The sequence below is a fragment of the Cygnus atratus genome, chromosome 25, assembly GCF_013377495.2.
Source record: "Cygnus atratus isolate AKBS03 ecotype Queensland, Australia chromosome 25, CAtr_DNAZoo_HiC_assembly, whole genome shotgun sequence".
Taxonomy (NCBI): Eukaryota; Metazoa; Chordata; class Aves; order Anseriformes; family Anatidae; genus Cygnus; species Cygnus atratus.
In genome coordinates this window covers 4,898,301-4,916,409 of record NC_066386.1, presented here as the reverse complement: position 1 = coordinate 4,916,409, position 18,109 = coordinate 4,898,301, and the positions used below count along the sequence as shown (strand labels likewise).

Below are 18,109 nucleotides of genomic sequence, written 5' to 3'. Positions count from 1 at the left end.
AACATAGCCTGTCTGGGAAGCCTGGTTTAAAAAGGAGAATAGCTTCAGAAAGCAGCACCACAGTCGCTGGGAGTCTCTTTACAGAGAAGTTATAACATCCACTTATATGCTGGAGATTCTGTCCTTGCCAAAGATGTTCTTCCAACATGGAACCTTTCCCAATCAAACTGCGTGTCATCTTTCGATACGAAATACCACTAGTAAGTCAAAATAGTCCCAAGTAAAAACATTTTGAAATAGAAGATATGTATCTTAATGTATTTTTAAAATACTTTTTTCAGTCTCTGCTAAATAGTCATGATTTTAAACATGATTATATGAACATGATTGTTGATTATTATGTGAACATATTATGATTATTATGTGAACATTATTATGAACAATAGTTGGTTCATGATTTTAAACTTTTTAAAATAGTTCATGATTTTAGACAACAACATGTTTTCAGCAACTGCCCCTATTCACACCTATCAGCTCAGTGGTGAGGATGGGGGACAAATAGAATTTCATGACTTTCACTTTTTGTAGTTGCACATTTTCCCAAGACTGTTTGTATATTGCCCTTCTAATCCTTTGATTCATGAGTGGTCTTCTGTGTCCATATTGAATCAGTCTCAGTCACCAGGTGAGACTGGGATGTTAATATACCAGTTACTTCAAACCTGATATTGGGTTTCTCTGCTAGGATTTATGTGCAGGTAATGGAAGAATTTTGTCTCTTTTGTCTGTAAGACAAGTATTGTGCTTGGTATTAGCTCATGGACAGCCAGGAGAGCCAGTGAGGTGGATGAACACCTTATTTTGCCTTTCTTGCACCTACCCTCTCATAATCCTTCTCCTGTGCAGGTTTTAAGGAAACTGCCTTCCTATATGCAGTGTCTTCTGCAGCTCTCACCCACTCATTGGCCAGAGCATGTAGTGCTGGGCGCATGGAGCGCTGCACTTGTGATGACTCCCCAGACCTGGAGAACCGCAAGGCCTGGCAATGGGGTGTTTGTGGAGACAACCTCAAATACAGCACAAAGTTCCTGAAAAAATTCCTGGGTCAGAAGAGGATTGGCAAAGACCTACGGGCCAAGGTGGACATCCACAACACCAATGTTGGCATCAAGGTGAGGAGTTGCAGCAGCAGGCCTAAAGAGAAGTTAGGGTTCAGTGCAAGTCTTCCAACCCATCCTCAGCCAAGGGTGTTTGTGAGAGGAGTATTCACTGCCCCTAGTCAGAAACCAGACCCCTGTTTACCTGTGTGTTTTGGCTCTCAGTTTTGTAGAGAGAGCTCCCTGGAAAGTCTCCTGAACGCTGATATGAGGAGTTAGATGTTCAGAATAGGAGAGTAGCAAGCTATACCCTCTACCGATATCAAAGGCTGAGTGGTAGTAATATGCAGTACAGTAACCGCTGTGAAACTCACTGGCTGAATTACTGTGTTGGTTATGTGATGGCCAGAGGGAGGTTTGACAACAGCTAGAGCTTCAGTGCTGGTATGAAGTATGAAGCAGATCAAGGGTTGATACTATTGAGATCATTTATGAGTCCAGAGGAGATTTGCTATGTCTGTGTGATTTGCTATGGACCTAGTCATGTTGCAGTTTTGGGTTAGGGAGGCCATTAGATCAAGCATTTTGGCTTATATATTACAGGCTACTGACTTACCATTATTTTTATTTATTGAGTCTAATTACTTGTTTGATTAGAGCTCTGTCTTGATTTGAATATGCTAAGAGCGGGAATTGACCATGCTGGAGATACACAGTTTCATGGTTGACTACTCCTGCTGTTCCAAACATATGCGTAGTAAGAATTTGACTAGCCTCAATATTCAGACGTTTATAATCATTCAGGCTTTAACTTTCTGACCAACTCTGTAGATATTCCTCTATTTTTTCATTTTCTTTCTGTAAAATAGGAATAATGCCAATAAAACTGAAGTACTCTCAGGCTGTCTGCAACTGAAGTGTAATCTCTACCCAGAACCAGGCTCGTGGTCCTGGGAGATAATGATTACTGCTTCTCTTCCTCATCAGGCTGTGAAAAACGGTCTCAAAACCACATGCAAGTGCCATGGCGTCTCTGGTTCATGTGCTGTCCGGACATGTTGGAAGCAGCTTTCGCCTTTCCATGAAGTTGGACGACTCCTCAAGTTGCGCTATGATGATGCTGTCAAGGTCTTCAGCACCACCAATGATGCTGTGGGCCACTCAGAGCTGGCCAGCCCACAGAGACACAGCCATTCCACCAAGCACCCTGCTTCGCCCCGTGCCACTGACCTGGTGTATGTGGAAGACTCCCCCAGTTTCTGCCGGCCCAGCAAATACTCCCTGGGAACTGCTGGGAGGACCTGCTCTCGCGAGGGCAACTGTGACAGCATGTGCTGTGGACGAGGCTATAACACCCAGAGCCGGTTGGTTACCTTCTCTTGCCACTGTCAGGTGCAGTGGTGTTGCTATGTTGAGTGCCAACAGTGCATGCAAGAAGAGGTGGTCTACAGCTGCAAGCAGTAAAATCAGCTCTAGAGGGTCCAAACAAATCCTAGAGTACAAGAAAGAAGTATGGAGAGTGGGACATAATTCTCTACTGTGGGGTAAGGGAAAAAGCAAGCACCAAAAATGTCTAGTGCTCCTATTACCTCAGTGCTGAGATCCCCAAATCTGGGGACAGCCCCTGTATGAGGGGTGAAAACCAGAAGTTTTGCCAGGTAACAAATCAGGAAGGAGGGAGAGAGAGAGGTAGTAATAAGGGGACAGCAGAATCACTGAGGCAGTCAAAATCTCTCTCTTGAGCTTGTACTCAATTGCAGGAATATTTCCCCCCCCACCATCCCTCACTTGCACAAATGTAAATGCATTGGGGTGGTCACACTGAAATAATGAGGGCTTGCGCCCTGTTTCCTGGAGACAAGAGAAGAAAGGGACTGGAGAGGCAACTAAGCAGAGACTGGATTCTGATGCAGCAGAGACAGGCATGTTCCTGCACCAAGGCAAAATTACTCTGGCAGCAGGGGATTTTAAGTTATGTTCTCTGGAAGCTGGTTGAATCTTTTCTGCTTTGAACTCAAACACACACTGTTGAGTAGCTTCATTTTGATGCAAGAATTGTGCCTCAGAAATACCACTTTACAAACAAATGGAGCTCACATCCATCATATGTACACTGTGGGCATTAGACTTCACGCACACTGTAACCATGTATTAACCTTGCTGTACACAGGAAACTTGGAACTGTATCTGATAAAGTGCCTGTATCACAGGAACTCAGCTGAGGTCTGTGAAGTAATAATCCTTTGCAGTATACTGCCTTGCAGGAGGTTGTTTGGTGGTGGTGGATCCGGGGTGATGGTGCTAATTAAGCATCTATTTTGTTTTTGTTGCTGTTGTTGTTTTTCCCAATCAAACTTTCATTGCCTCTTTTGTCTTATATGTATGACTCTGCTCTGGTGCACAGTGTGCATCACATCCCACAATTCTGCCCTGTGCAAATGAGAAGTAAAATTTCTCAAAGGGAATTAAGAACTACAGTAACTGGAGCATTTTAAAAATTTGCAAGTCATGAATGACAATCTCTGCACTGAGAAGCTAGATATATCTAGACAATAGAGGCATCTAGCATGAGAGAGGGTGACCTGGGAGAAGAGCATTGTCCAGAGAAGCACAGAAGTACAGACTGGTTGAGGTTGGAAGACAACAGTTGCAGCTCTCTCAGCCTTTCCTGAGGAGAAGATGCTCCAGTCCCTGGAAAGATGCTCCAGTCCCTTCATCATCTTTGTGGACATCTTTGCTGGACTGTCTCCAGCATGCCCATGTCTTGCTTGTACTGAGGAGCCCAGAACGGGACATGGTGCTCCAGGTGCTAGGATCACCTCTCCCAAACTGCTGGCAATACTTTGCATAATGCAGCCTAGTGTAAGCCTTCTTTGTGGCAAGGACACACTGGCTACACATGTACTCATTACAGTGTTGTCATACCTTGGCATTGAGTCATGTTTTTCTAGTGAACTTTAAGATGAGCACAATGGAAGCAGCCTGTTTTGTGTCTTTGTGTCTTAAAAGCAGTCTTGGGAATGGCAGTGAGGCAGTCTCTGACCTTGCCTCCATGCACACATAGAGGTGTTGAGCACAACCTGAGTGCTGAGTTTACAGTTAGTTAGAGGTTCCCAGTTTGTATGGTGAGCAGCTCTGGAGGGTCCCTGAGAAAACGAAGGTGCTGTATTTACTTATCCTTGGTAATGGTTATAAGCCAGTGAGCAGGATGCTGCTGTGGAGATTGGATAATGCTAAAAAGAATATTTAAATACTCATCCTCAGATCAAAATTCACAGGCAATATAATGGATGAAGATGCTGGTTTAGGTCGTTTAGACCGACTGAGCCATAGGCTGAACTGGGCGGGGTTTCAATGTGGGGGGTTCAGTTCTCCTAAAAAGCAGTGAGATCTCACCTGTGTGCTCCAGCTCTTGAGTGTGCTCCAGCTCTTGAGCGTTCATTTACACACACTTTGAAAAAATTACTTTGCAGTGATGTGTACTCACATTATCTTGACGTTGTTGCTCTTTGGTTTTTACAACTATTCTTGATTTCTGCTCTATAAACAGATGGGAGAGAACTGGCTCAGAGCAGATCTAGCCATTAACTAACTGTTTAGAGGCCATTAACACCTTCCCTTTGGCTATCTACAGGTCTCTTAATGGGCTTATTACTTTTTATCCCTTGTTCTGGCTTAAGTTGACTTGAACTGAATTAAAGTGTTTATGACAGACATAATGCTGCAAATTGGGTTAATTGGCCTTTTTAAATACCCCAGAAATTAATATTGAGCAGACCATTATTTACATGTTGCTTTAAATCTTTCTGGAGTTGAAATCTTCCCACGAGTCTCAATGTTCTTGATGAAAAAGTATCCCAATGAATTAAAATTGTTAGAAACAGGAATCATAGGTGAAGGGACAAAGGAACTAGCTCTCGTCTGTACTATTTATCCCAGGCAGCTTGCTCTACTGACCTCTTGGCTTGCACGACATCTGAGGGCAAGGGAGTACCCTGTCACTTGAGGGTTATTTGTCAATGTTATATTGATATATTTACTATGTCATTACATGGAGCATTCTCATTTAAACAGGGACTGGGACCTGGGCAGAGGGGTGAAGCACAGTTGGATATTAAAGAATGATATCCAACTGTTAGTGGATAAGGACTTCTTAGTGTTAGGTCAGAGGTTGGACTAGGTGATCTTGGAGGTCTCTTCCAACCTAGATGATTCTATGATTCTGTGGTTCTGTGACCCACCACTCTGTCCTTTTGCCTTAAAAAATTACATTTCTTGGTTGTCCATTGGACCAGTAAATTCTGGGCATGCACTAAACATTCTCTACACTGAGATCTCATAATCTGAGGTCAGGTAGGATGCTCCCAGGTGGTGGAAAGTGTTCTTGATGAGCTCATTCCTTTTTATTCACTCTTTGGGCTAATGTTGACAAAGTGAACTCAGGGGATTCCATTAGACACATTACTATAGATTGGGATTCACACATTATGCAAGTCCTGTCTGCCTGATCAGCACAGTCACTGCAGGCAAGAGCTCAGGATGGAACTGGTTTTCTACGACTTAGTACATTCTGTCTCCAGCTTTGCCATGAAATTGTTTGAATAAAAAAATCCACTTCTTTAATCTCCTAGTAATGTTATCTGAGTCAGTGTTACCTGCTGACAGCTGGATTTCAGGAAGTGGTTATGAATCTGCTCTCTCATTTAGGAAAAGAGTAGGCTTTTTATGTCTCAAGGGGTGTTAGGTTTTCACTTTAGAGCTTTGTGTTTAGTGAGCTCTGGGTGACCCTGCTGAGCAGCATTGTGATTGACCCGTGCAGTAGGAACTGTCAAGCTGTGCACTGGGAGCTATGGTCTATGAAACTCTGATGCATTCCTGCCCTGCAAAACCAGCATGGACCTCCTGGAGAAGATCTACAATTCATCTCACGTATAACTGAAAGTCTGCTTTCTTTCCTCCCCAGTTACTCCAGTCACAGAGTAGAAGTTGAAAGTTGGTTGAAGTGGCTGATGGGCTACAGGCTAGATGGGAGCCTCGTTGGACCTGGCTGGTTTTTGTAGGGCCATCGGGGTCCTCCCCAGTTACCTGCAGAATGAGCTCATTTCAAAGTGAAGCTTTTTGCCTTGCTCAGACTTGCTTTTCTTTACCATTCCTGAAAAACAAAACAAACAAAACAAAACAACAAACAAACAAACAAACAAAAAAACCCGCACTGTATGTAAGTCTGTTGGTCTTCTCCAATGACCTGGTCCTGCTCTGCAGTGAGTGTGGAAGGAAACACTTCACTTTCCTGTCAAGAGCATTTTAAATTGGTAGGCTTCTTTCATCCATCCTAAAGGCAAGTCTGGCTTTCACACAGTCAAAAGTGTTATTTTAGTAATATTCTTTTTCTGTATCCTAAGTGTAATGCTTCAAGCAGGGGGTGAGTGCATTTCAGAGGCATGTTAGGTGTTTTGCACAACAGGCTAAAAAACAAGACTAGAAAGATGGTAAGATGATTATTTAGGCAGAGAGGAATATGGTCAGACTGGTAGAACTTGCAGCTTAGGTTATTTGTATCTTCTGTGGCTGAAACACTGATGTCAGTGGGAAACAGAGGATAGATTTGTGGCAAAAGGACTAGATGCCTGTATTTAGGCAACTAGATCAAGCCCCCTCAATGTGGATATTTTGGGCTCAGTTGGACCTCTGACACTCTTTCAGGCAAAGAGAATATATTCAAGACAGGATGAATCCTTAGTACGAAAAGATCTCTTTTTTTTTATGTATAGCCCCTGTCATATGGACATTCATGCTTTTGAGAAGGTGTCACCAAGTTCCTTGTCACTGAAAATGCTGGATCCTTTGAAATGTGCAGGGATTACCTCTAGTTATGTTTTTTAAAGCCATGCTCTGTTTTACCATTTGACCCATGAGCTGTTGTAACTGGCATCACAGTGTTTTCGTCTAGTCTTGCTGCCAGGGATTATGAGATGGCATTGCCCTTTGTTTTGAGTATTGGGTTAACACAGTCTCATGGGGATCTCACATAAACTTTGTAGTGTTAGAATCAAATAATAATGTAAATAAAGTAAATTTAAAGGTAAGGTTGTGCCTGGAAGCCCTGGCAGCACAGGCAAAATGTTGATCAAGAGCTGGACAAAAGATACTTGAGAGGAAAATTAAGTACTGGTTTCTCATCTACCAGAGGGGACTTCTGTGTCTGCAGCTCTATATCCTGCAATGCTCAGTGCTGCTTGTTAAAATGGTAAAGATGGAAAAGACCTGAGGAAGAGATGGTTCATTCTGTGGTATGACTGGTTTGAATTCGGGCTCAGTGGAATACAGAAGATTGGCATCTGGCTGAATTAAGTTTTGGTTGTTAACTGAGCTGTCAAGCCAAGTCTGGACAAGGAAGTCTGATATCCTCCTGGCTTTGCTCTGCAAGCTCAGCTCAAAACCTATTTCAACCCTTCCCTGTCACAGTTAAAAGGCTTTTTGGTCAGTCCCTGCCAACCAGAATAGACAGCCTTTCAATGTTTGGAAACCACATGATGAGTATGGATGGGGAAATAAATAATTATTGGAAATGCCACATGAGGCCGGGGGAAAGGACTTGAGCATATTTTGTGTTTAAGGCAATGTTGATATCCCTCCTTTTGGTATCCTTGAATCCTAAGAGTGAGGAATTTTGCCTGAGGCGGATAGCTATTTTTTCCCTTTTTTTTTTATTTTTTTATTTCTCCATTCAGTTATCTGTAACTTTTTTACTGCCTAAACTTGAGATATATTGGGTTGATGTTCAGAGATATGCTTTAGTTCAATTAACACTAGTGAGAGGCTTTGTGTTGCCAGGGAGCAAAACATGGGTCTGTTCGGCATTCAGTATTCTCAGGTTTGAACTGTATTTTCTTAAAGAATCAAGACCAAGCAACATCATCTTGAGCAATGCTCTTCTGCCATCTCCTGGAGATCTGAGATGTAAAGAGCTGGGCCTCCATTTGATGTGTGTGTGCACTTTTTAATTATGCTGTGCACCTTATGGTGTACTACAGATCCAGCAGATGTGCTGCCTCTTCTGTTATATGTGCAAAGAAGTTCCTGAAATGACAAGCTGGAGATACAAGGGGATCCTATTTACATCAAAGTCTTTTTAGCAGCATAGGTGAATGTATGCCATGGCTATAAAGCAATTATTTTCCAAGCACAAATGTACCTTAATATGGCTACTGACACTAAAAATCTGAGCTGCACATGCTTTCCTGTATAGTTTTTTTTTTTTTTTAATTATTATTTAGGATGACTTCTTTTCTCTGTACCTAAGATCCAAGAAACCTGAGAAGTGACAATTCTCAGTGTTTCCTATGAGCTAGCAGGAACCCTTACTACTATGGAAGGCTACTTTGCAGTCACAGGTTACTCCCTATATCTGTGTGTACTTCCTTGTACAGTTTTTGTTGCTGGTCCTGGTGTTTTGTGGTGCTGGGTTTGGTAGTATTGTGTCCAGCATGCTTAGTGCAGGAGGGAGATAATAATCAGAAAAAGTTTAGTGAGGTGTATATAAGTTCTGGTGTGGATTTACCCCGCTGTCCCCAAGTTAAGAACTGACTGCCTGGGAAGAAATCAATTATCTGGAGAATGGCCAAAAAATGATTAGACACTTAATTCCTTGAGGATCCATGCAACACTGCTGCTGTGATGGAGGAGCAGCACAATGCTAGTTTTGGGGGTGCTTTATTAGATCAATAAAAAGAATGACATAAGCCAAGAAACATTAATGAACAGGGTAACAAACCCCACTCATACAATAACCACTTCTGTGCCCTTGGGCACCATGTGTAGGACTGGAAGGCCAATTTGCAGCAATATAATGTCATGTGAAAAAAAGACAAACAATAAAAGGCAGTGCTTTAAGGGAAACAAAACATTTGACTACCTCAAGATGTACAACTTTTGTGACAAGAAGTATGGATGTTATTTATATTTCTTTTGTATTTTCTAGAAAGAAAATGGTGCTGTGGGTTTTTAGTTGTGTTACAGTCCTGCTTGTACCTTGTCCTAGTTTTTATATAATCCATAACTGATTTCCTTTTGATTATAAAATACGTATTTGTGTAGCTGGCTGTGTTGTCCAGTATTGCACTAGTGTCTGCTCTGCTGATGTTCTTGTCAGTCAATAAATACCAGTTGATTTCTAAAAGTGTACATTTCTTTTCAAGGAAAATCACTGGGAAATAGCTTTGAATAACTCCATTCCTCCACTGGCACATTGACTTTATTCCTTTAGTTCTCCTTTACCTGCACCCTCTCCAGAACCTACCTGGAAATGTCCATTTCTGCCCATCCAACACTAAGGGCTGTCCAGGCATGCTGAGTTCAGGTATGTTTGTGTTGAAGAGATGTGACTCTAGTGAGACAAATCCCACCATAATTACGGCTGGTGCATTTCCATAAGCAGCAAAACTGTTGCTCAGTTCTGCCCTGGTGCCCCTGGTGCTTCCTTGTAAGTTGTTTGCATGTGACTGGGCAACTGGACTGATGCAAATGTTGCTCAGCCTGGAAGATTATGGCTAGCCTTTGTTCCTCATACTCTCCCTGGGGCAGTTGTCTGAGGGAAGCCTGTGGATGTGTAGAGGATCATACCTTCTGCAGGGAGGGATGACACCAGACCAGTGGCTATTCTTGCCCTTCAGCTTGGGCACATGGGAGCTTCTGGCACCAGTACTCCTGAGCACTGGCTGAGAGTGGGTTTACCAGGTGATCCCAAATATCTTCCCCAGACTTTGGTCTGGCACGAGGCCACCACAGCATGCTGTCACCTCATTACACCTCATTATGGTGCTCAACAGTGACCATGCAAGACCAGAGGAAGGGCCGTGGCCACAGGATGCATCTGATGCTTGTGCCAAGCTAAACCCTACAGGCAGCATGGATAGCTGTTGTGTCCAAGGCTCAGCACAATCCATAGCCAATGTATGTAACTGCCTGGGCATAGCATGGCCCAGAGCTGCCAGTCATGGGCCACAGCAGAGCCACTTCATGTTGTGCATTGCTTGCTTGCTGGGATCTTTTTGCTCCATCCTTCCCCCACCAGCTCACTTGTCAGCTTCTGCACATAACTTCTGAGTTCCAGTTCTGGCCTGTTAGAAAGAAGGATAGTGTTGCTCAGCCCTAAAGTTCTACTGAGTTGTCCAGCTCCTTGGCACATACTGAGCTGAAAGTGTGCCAAAAATACTGTTCAGAGTAGTTGGGTTCTCCTAGGTAAAGCATGCCAGCACATTGGGGAAGATAAATAATTCAAGACACTCGTGGGTCCTCTGCCAGCCTTTTGCTCTCCTCTGGAGGTTCCTGTTGTCTCCTAAGGTCTGCCATAGGCATGGGTTCACCAAAGTCGTGAAGTCTGCATGAAAAGCAATACTTCTATGTGGACAGGCTTCATAAGGTCAGCGACATTTTCTGGGGAACTTAATGAGACAAACAGTAGCAGATCAAGCACAAGCCCCAGGCTAGGAATGTCTGTCTGCCACAAGCACCAGCATGGCTCATGGCATTGACCAGCCTGTTTTCCCCAGGAATTCCCCCCCACCATTCTCCTCTTCTGCCTCCTCCCCCCAAACAAACAAACAAAAAACAAACAAAAAAAACCCACTAGCACAATTGTAATGAGGTAGTCACTGGAAGTTTGGGGGGAGCCACACAGTGTTCTCATAGCAGCCTCTGGCTTCTTCACTGATGGCAACATGTGGCTTCTTGGGGAGATGCCTGGCAGCCTTTCTTATGGCTGATTATGCATCCCCATTTTTTCCCAGTTAATACTTCCCCTACCCCACTGAGGCAGTGGTATCTACTTAACCTTCTTCTTGGTGGAGGGGGTGCTGATCTTGGGGATTTTTGTCTGTGACAACGTGTGTTAAGAGCTCCTCCCTACCTTGTCTCTGCTGTCATATGAACTGCAGTGTCTGCCATGCTTTTCCTAGATGCTCAGCAACACAGCAATGAGACAACAAGAAATTAACTTTCAGGAAGATGAGGAAAAGATGCTGAGGGGAAGCAGGCTTGACCTTGTGCTGTTCTGAGTCACTTGCAGCCTGAATCTCTCCCAGAGTATGGCCTTAAGCATAAGTATCCTAACAGGATAGTTTTGCCTGTCAGCATTTTCATGGCACCAAAAGGCAGCAAGGCTGTTAGGTCCAAGGCCAGGGACTAAATGGAAACTTCAAATTTTGCTGTGGGAGGAAATGGCTCCAGAAGAGAAGGAGCACTTTCGGAGAACAAGTGAGATGACATGGTCCCTCAGCAGTGCCAGTCTGGTCACACATGGAGCAAGGCAAGCCCTGAGCAGGCAGGTCATCTTCCTGGGATCATCTGTTCCTGTGCCCTGTTAGCTGGGCTAATCGTGATGTGAGGTCTTTGTTTTCTCAGTCTTATCAGGCATACACACAGCGGAGGGGTTGTGCATGTGCCACACTGGGTGGGTGCAATGAAACTTCCTTGTGCTGCTTGTTCCTGTCACGGTGGGATTAAAATGTCATGGGAAAGAGCTTCTGGCAAATGAGGCAAGTAGGATGCCTGCTTGTTTGTGCGGCCATGCTGAAAATCCCCCACCTTGCTGGATGGAGAAAAGCTGGACCATTATGGCCAGGCAGGACTCCTGCTTTTTGGAGGTGTGCTGTGTTTGGGGCAGACATGCTGCCACAGGTCTCGGCCAGCCCTGCCATCTCTCCCAGGTAGTGGAGACCTTCAGCAAACTCTTTAGAGGCACAGCTGTCACTAGGCAAGACAGCATCAGGGGCCGCAGGCACAAACAGCAAGGGCTAGTATGCAAGTCACATCTTAGATATAGACAATGACGGAAATACCTCTTCTTGGTAGATTAGTGTCTTCTAGGTCAGATTGGCTCTCTCTGTAGCATCATGGACAGTTAGTGTCCCATTGCTTTGGGGGAGCAAGCAGCTCAGTGTCAGCAATTAATAAATAGCACAGATCAGGTTTCTGTTTCATGTCAAGGGGATTACCAGCAATAGATGACTCTGGCAATTCCCAGTCAAGATGTTTTCCCTCTCATCTACAATTGCATCTAAACGACTGTGCAAAGCAAACATTCAGTGACAGCTGCAAAGTGTGAGCTGTGTGTACTTAGCACAGATTTGCTAGCATTCACATTATCATTCCGCACGCTGAAATATGATGATGCTGTAGCTTCTTCATGCTCGTGCTCTAACATCGGGTTAATGCAAGCAACCCCATAGCTGGAGGTCAGCCTAGTTACAACCATATAGAGAGCCTTTGCTGCCCTGTACAACTTTTACAAAACCTCTTTTTGTGCTCTGGTTTCTGTAATGGCAAAGAACTTCCTCTCCAGTACTCAAGACATTCTTGAGTGTATGTTTGTACTTGCTTCAGATTCTGGTTTTATAAAGCTGAGTGCTTCAGGGACTTCCAACCAAACTTTTGAGAGCTGAAAGCTTCAGCTGTAAATCTGAGTTAGTGAAAAGAAACAGACACCTCCCGGATAAGGCCATCTATAGTAAAAAAATTAAGGCAAATGAACTCCTGTGGCTTTTTCCAAGCTTATGCTAGGTGTAAGTCATATAACTGTGCCTGGGATGGTACCTTCTGTGGTCTGTGATGTGTTTGCTAGTGCCTTTCTTCTGAAATTCTCTCAAAGATTTTGTGAAAACTTTCTGCCAGGACTTGTTTTTGAAATGTAAAAGTCATGATACCTTTTGCAGGCTTTTCTGGACCTAGTACGAGTTTCTTAGTTCCACGCACCCACGTTGTCCAAAGGCTTCCATCAGAAACCTGAGCTGACAGTGTTGGATGATATTATTTCCATCAGCTCATAGAGAAACTACCTATTCCTATCAGCATTTAACGTTTTACAGCACATTTTAAATGTTAGAGCCTTTAGATAAGACATTTTGGCAGCCAAACTTGATAGAAACTACCCATCAAAATAAACAGTTCCGAAACCTATGTGTTCCTTTCAGCTGTGTATAGAGGCACAGGTCACTTGTTTTCTGTGCCTACTGATATTCCTCATTTCCCATCAAGTTGCGTGTTTTTCCCCTGAACTTACATTTCTCTTACATTTCTCAAAACATTGTCACAAAAGTTTTTCAGAGCATTTTGGAGATTCTTCTCCTTTTTGTTTTAGTAGAATATCAGGTCTGAAAATTTTGATGCCTCCTTTCTCTCGGGTATTGAGGGTATTGACAATATCTGTTGGTAAAACATTTTGGATGCAGAAATAACCCCTAAGACTACATGGGAAAGGTCCCTTTCAAAGTTGTAATTGCTCAGCCGCTAGCCTTGTTTTAGAGACCTTGCAGAACCAAGATTTACTACCTACAGTGACACCTTTAACTGAATGTACAATATGGCACTTAGATTGTCAGCTTTGCTCTATCTGCTGCTAAGTTCTTTCCTATATCATTACAGGCAGCTGGGAATTGATCTTAGATATTAGATCCTAGGTCCAGCACTGCATGTTTTGAGCTAGAAGACACTTTTACTTTAGTGCCAGGTGCGATATCATTTGTAGCGGCATGTGTTCTCATGTTTCTGTTGCTTTGCACCTCGATAGACCCCTGCTTATGTAGAGAAATTGTAGATGTCTGTGCAAAACTCTGCTTAACAATTTTGTTGCATTCCTCCCTCTCCCCCCCAAATCACTTCTACTCCTCCAGCTACATATACTACTCTTGGGAGTTTTGCAAAGACCTGTCTGACCCTGATAGGTCAAGTGACAAAATTCTGTGTATGCATAGGACGCAGAAGCTAGCCAAGAAAACACCTTGTGCTGCTGAAACATCTCCAGAAGGAGGTTTTCATGGATTCATCTCTTACACATGAAATTAGTTATTCTTCTGACTCACATGTTGGCCCTTGGAGGAGCCCTTGGAGTCCTGCTGTGATACTGCTGTATAGATATAAATCCATGGCCTGTAGTTGCCTTGATACCACTTTCTTGTCTGCCACTTGAGCTGATTTGCTGGCTTTGCTCCAATGTCCCTTACCTTTGCTTTTTATTGTTTGTGTTCCCTCCCTCATCCTTAATTCAACCCAGATTCTTTATTGTTCCCTTGCTGCTCTGGCCCAAACCCACCTGCATCTTCCATTTCTCCATCCCCTCTTGCTTTTAGTAGGAAAGTTATTCATGGCATTGCACTGCCCCAGGCAAGCTCCAGTGCAAAAATACCTAGAGAGCATGGAGGCATGGCTGGGGTTAGCAGGGTAAGCTGGGCCAAATCCAGATATACCTTGTAAGGCTGCTCAACCATGCAGGTAAAGACATATTATATGATGAAAAGGAGAACCGTTGTTGGTCCCCCAGTTCCCAGTATTTATGTTCTGGTTTACGCTCATCTGCAGGGCACTTCTGGGACTTGTGCTTGTCTTGAGAAGAGCTGTCAGCAGGGTGTAAGCTTGAGTACTCACATAGTCACTCCAGTTCCCATCAGAAAGTCACCTGGTCTCTCAGAGCAGGAAGATATATAAAGATACCTGTCTGTTTTGTGTTCCTCAGTTACAGTCCAAAATCTAAGCCTGTTTTGAGTTTCTTCTCTCTCTCTCTCAATATTGGAATAATTTCTCCTGACATTTAATCCTTTTACTCCTCCACAAATTCAGCAGGTCTAGAGATGGGGAGAAAGAAATGGAGGAAAGTAAAAAGAGCAGCAAGAACGTGTCTGAAAAATTGGACATAAAAAACTGGCGATAAAAAACATCTATGGGCACAAGTGACCCACAGAAGAGCATAAACCAGGAGATAAGTGTAGGTAAGATGAAAAACCTTTCCACAGCTATGTTTGCCAGCAGATGCTTGCCTGTTTTCCTGGAGAAGCCCAGCAGCATGGAAGTCAGAGAAATAAAGATTAGCAGCTTGCTCTCATCCAGGTTGCGACTGCTGTGTCACTAACTTGGGCGTGGGGGAGAATGATCCCTTCCCTGCTATCCAAAAACACCCTGAGGTCACCTGAAACCAGCACATTTTTATGAAAAAAATCTCCTTAAACATGTTTTCCCCTCCTCTTTGCTAAGCTGCTCTCGGCTCGCCCTGCGTGCCCAGAGGCTCTGAGAGCCACAGCCTGCGCAGGTGTTGTGGAGGACAGAGGGCTCTTCTCCCACCCTGGCTTTGGAAAAGATGGGGGAATTGCTGAAGGGGAAGGGTGACACACATCAGGAACCAGAGCTGCCAATGTTAGGCTCACATTTCCTCCTGCTCAGGCTGTGGAAAGAGATGGATCAGGTTTGAACAGGAGGTTTAGTCTGTGGCTCATAGCCCAAGGTCATATGAGATTTCTGCAAGACAGACAGTGGCATGTTGTATTAGGTTGTTTTTACAGCGATAACCCAACGCTCTCCCCAACCCCCAGCCCCCAGCATCCAAGCATAGGTTTTCAGGGGCACAAAGCAGCATGGCCAGCCTCTCCTCTGCCTCATGGCACAGGAGTCCAATGTCATCTTTTAACTCCACTGTTGATATGTCTGTGACCATGGGCAGCCCCCCATTCCCACCCCCCAACTATTAGTGTTTTGCACAGCATTGTACAAAGATGCCCAGGCTGAAAGTAAGCTTCCAGGTGTTACCAAAGAGCAAATATTAATTCTTAATAGCATTAGTAAACAAGAGCATGCACATAAAATCCTCCTCAGCTTTCCTGTAGACCCCCATTAGGCACTGGAAGGCTGCCATAAGGTCTCCCCAGAATCTTCTCTTCTCCAGGCTGAACAGCCCCAGCTCCCTCAGCCTGTCCTTGTAGGAGAGGTGCTCCAGCCCCTTGATCATCTTTGTGGCCCTCCTCTGGACTCATTCTAGTACTTCTATGTTCTGCTTGTGTTGGGGGCCCCATGACCAAAACACAGGGCTCCAGGTGGGGTCTGACGAGAGCAGAGCAGAAAGAGAGAATCACCACCCTTGCCTTGCTGCCCACACTGCTTTTGGTGCAGCCCAGGATATGGTTGGCTTTCTGGGCTGTGAGCATATATTGCCGGCTCATGTTGAGCTTCTTGTCCACCAGCACCCCCAGGTCCTTCTCCTCAGGGCTTCTCTCAATCCATTGTCTGCCTGTCCTGTATTTGTGCTTGGGATTTCCCCAACCCAGATGCAGGACCTCGCAGCTGGGGAAGTTTTGGGTGCTACAATTTAAAAAGGATTGGGGGATACTTTGTCAGGAAGTGTAGTGATAGGACAAGGAATAATGACTTCAAACTGAAAAAGGGTAGATTTAGATTAGATATAAGGAAGAAATTATTTACTGTTATGGTGGTGAGGCACTGGAACAGGTTTCCCAGAGAAGTTGTGGATGCCACATCTCTGGAAGTGTTCAAGGCCAAGCTTTGAGCAACCTGGTCTAGTGGACGGTGTCCCTGCCCATGGCAGGGGGATTGGAACTAGATGATCTTTAAGGTCCCTTCCAACCCAAACCATTCTATGATTCTGTGATCCTTGTGGGTCCCTTCCAATTTGGGATATTGTATGATTCTGTGATTCTTGAGAGAGAACATAGCCAGGACAGTTGAACCCAACTAACCAAAGGAATAGTCTGCCATATGACATCATGTTAATCAATAAAAACTGTGGGGAAAGAAGGAGGAAAGGGAGTAGGTTCAGAGTGATGTCATTTGTCTTCCCAAGAAAACGTTATGTGTGATGAACCCTGCTTTCCTGGAAATGGCTGGATATCTGCTTGTTGATGGGAACTACTGAATGAATTTGACATTTTGCTTTTCTTTCACACAAAGCTTTTGCTTCACCTGTTAAATTCTTTTTATCTCAACCCACAAATGTTCTCAGATTTTACCTTTCTGATTCTCTCCCGGGCAGTGAGTGAGTGAGCAGCTGTGTAGGGCTTAGCTGCCGTACTGGGGCTAAGCCACAACATTAACAAATCTTGGGTTACTGAAAAAGTTATGGGGAGGAGGGGAAAGCTCCTGCTGATTTGTGGACTGGTTTTGCTCATGCCCAAAAAATGATGGGAAAGCATACATGAAATCTAATGTAAATGTCTAGCTTCATCTTCATTGTCCATCGCCTGTTAGAACAAACAGACATCTGTTCTTGAAAATCTCTTCCTTATACGTCTGCCATTTAACTCTCTCTTTGATAAATTAAGTAGAATATGATTCTCTTTACTAGTTATGAAGGACACTTTCCACATCTAGAATCATTCATTTGATGCAGTGACAGAATATTTTCTGTTTAAACATTCAAAGTAATTACTGCCCATTCTAACTCAATGAAAATGACACTGAAAAAGCAATTATAGGGGAATTATTCTCTAATAGGGATGTCCATAGAGGCATTTATTCCTGCAACAGTGATGTTCAAAACATGCTGGTTACTTGACTAGTATAAATTATTATCAGTAAAAGCTGCAGGAGACCTAAATAATCTCACATAATTAAAAACAGAAGCCAGGTGTAAAGAGTACTCTAGATCACATTGTAACAGCTTATTTGAATTGCATGGTTGGGACTCATCCACTTCACATTTTGAAAAAAAAGTGCCTGTGCCTCTTTTTCCTTACATCAGTGTCCTGGTCAGAGCAAGGGCATTCAGACCATGCTCTGAAGCAGACCCTGGAAATTGCTGTGGTTTAACACCAGCTTGTGCTATATCTCTGTTCCTGCTGTTACCTTTGGGGACTGATCTGGTGTCCTCAAGGCAAGAGGCTCTGCAGCCCATCCCCAGTGCCCAGATCTACCTGGGAGTCTGCTCTCATCATGATGCTGTTTCTTAGATCTCTGAGCAATCTGTTCTGCTTAGCCTCTTCTTCCCTGACTAATAACGTTCCTGTCAGCTTGGATTACAGCACTTTACTTTCTTTGTTTCAGCTTAAAATACTTGTGGTTTCATATTCTGTCAGAAGAGATATATAAGAGGAGGACTTTTCTCAAAGTGCAGATGATGATGGAAAAGGAATGTGTTGCTACAAATTCCTGTAGAAGTCTTTATTGGATTCTTCAGGACTTATTGAAGGGCAAAAATATAGGGAGAGAGTAAACAGGATGGGGTAACGGAGTTCTCATAGGAGCTACATAATGTGGTAAAGATAAGATGAGCATGTGGCTTGAACAAAGATAACCAT

At 43.8% G+C, this 18,109-nt stretch overlaps 1 protein-coding gene across 2 annotated transcripts in view; it reads left to right on the top strand.

Moving 5' to 3' along the window:
• The window catches only part of WNT9B (Wnt family member 9B), a 46,843-nt gene that overhangs the window by 14,120 nt on the left and 14,614 nt on the right, over positions 1–18,109 (top strand). For both annotated transcript variants that reach the window (XM_035566885.2, XM_035566886.2), the window contains exons 3-4: positions 847–1,112; positions 2,025–2,581. In XM_035566885.2, coding sequence (XP_035422778.1) covers positions 847–1,112; positions 2,025–2,501 — 743 coding nt within the window. In that variant the 3' untranslated portion in view covers positions 2,502–2,581. The remainder of the gene's footprint in view (positions 1–846; positions 1,113–2,024; positions 2,582–18,109) is intronic.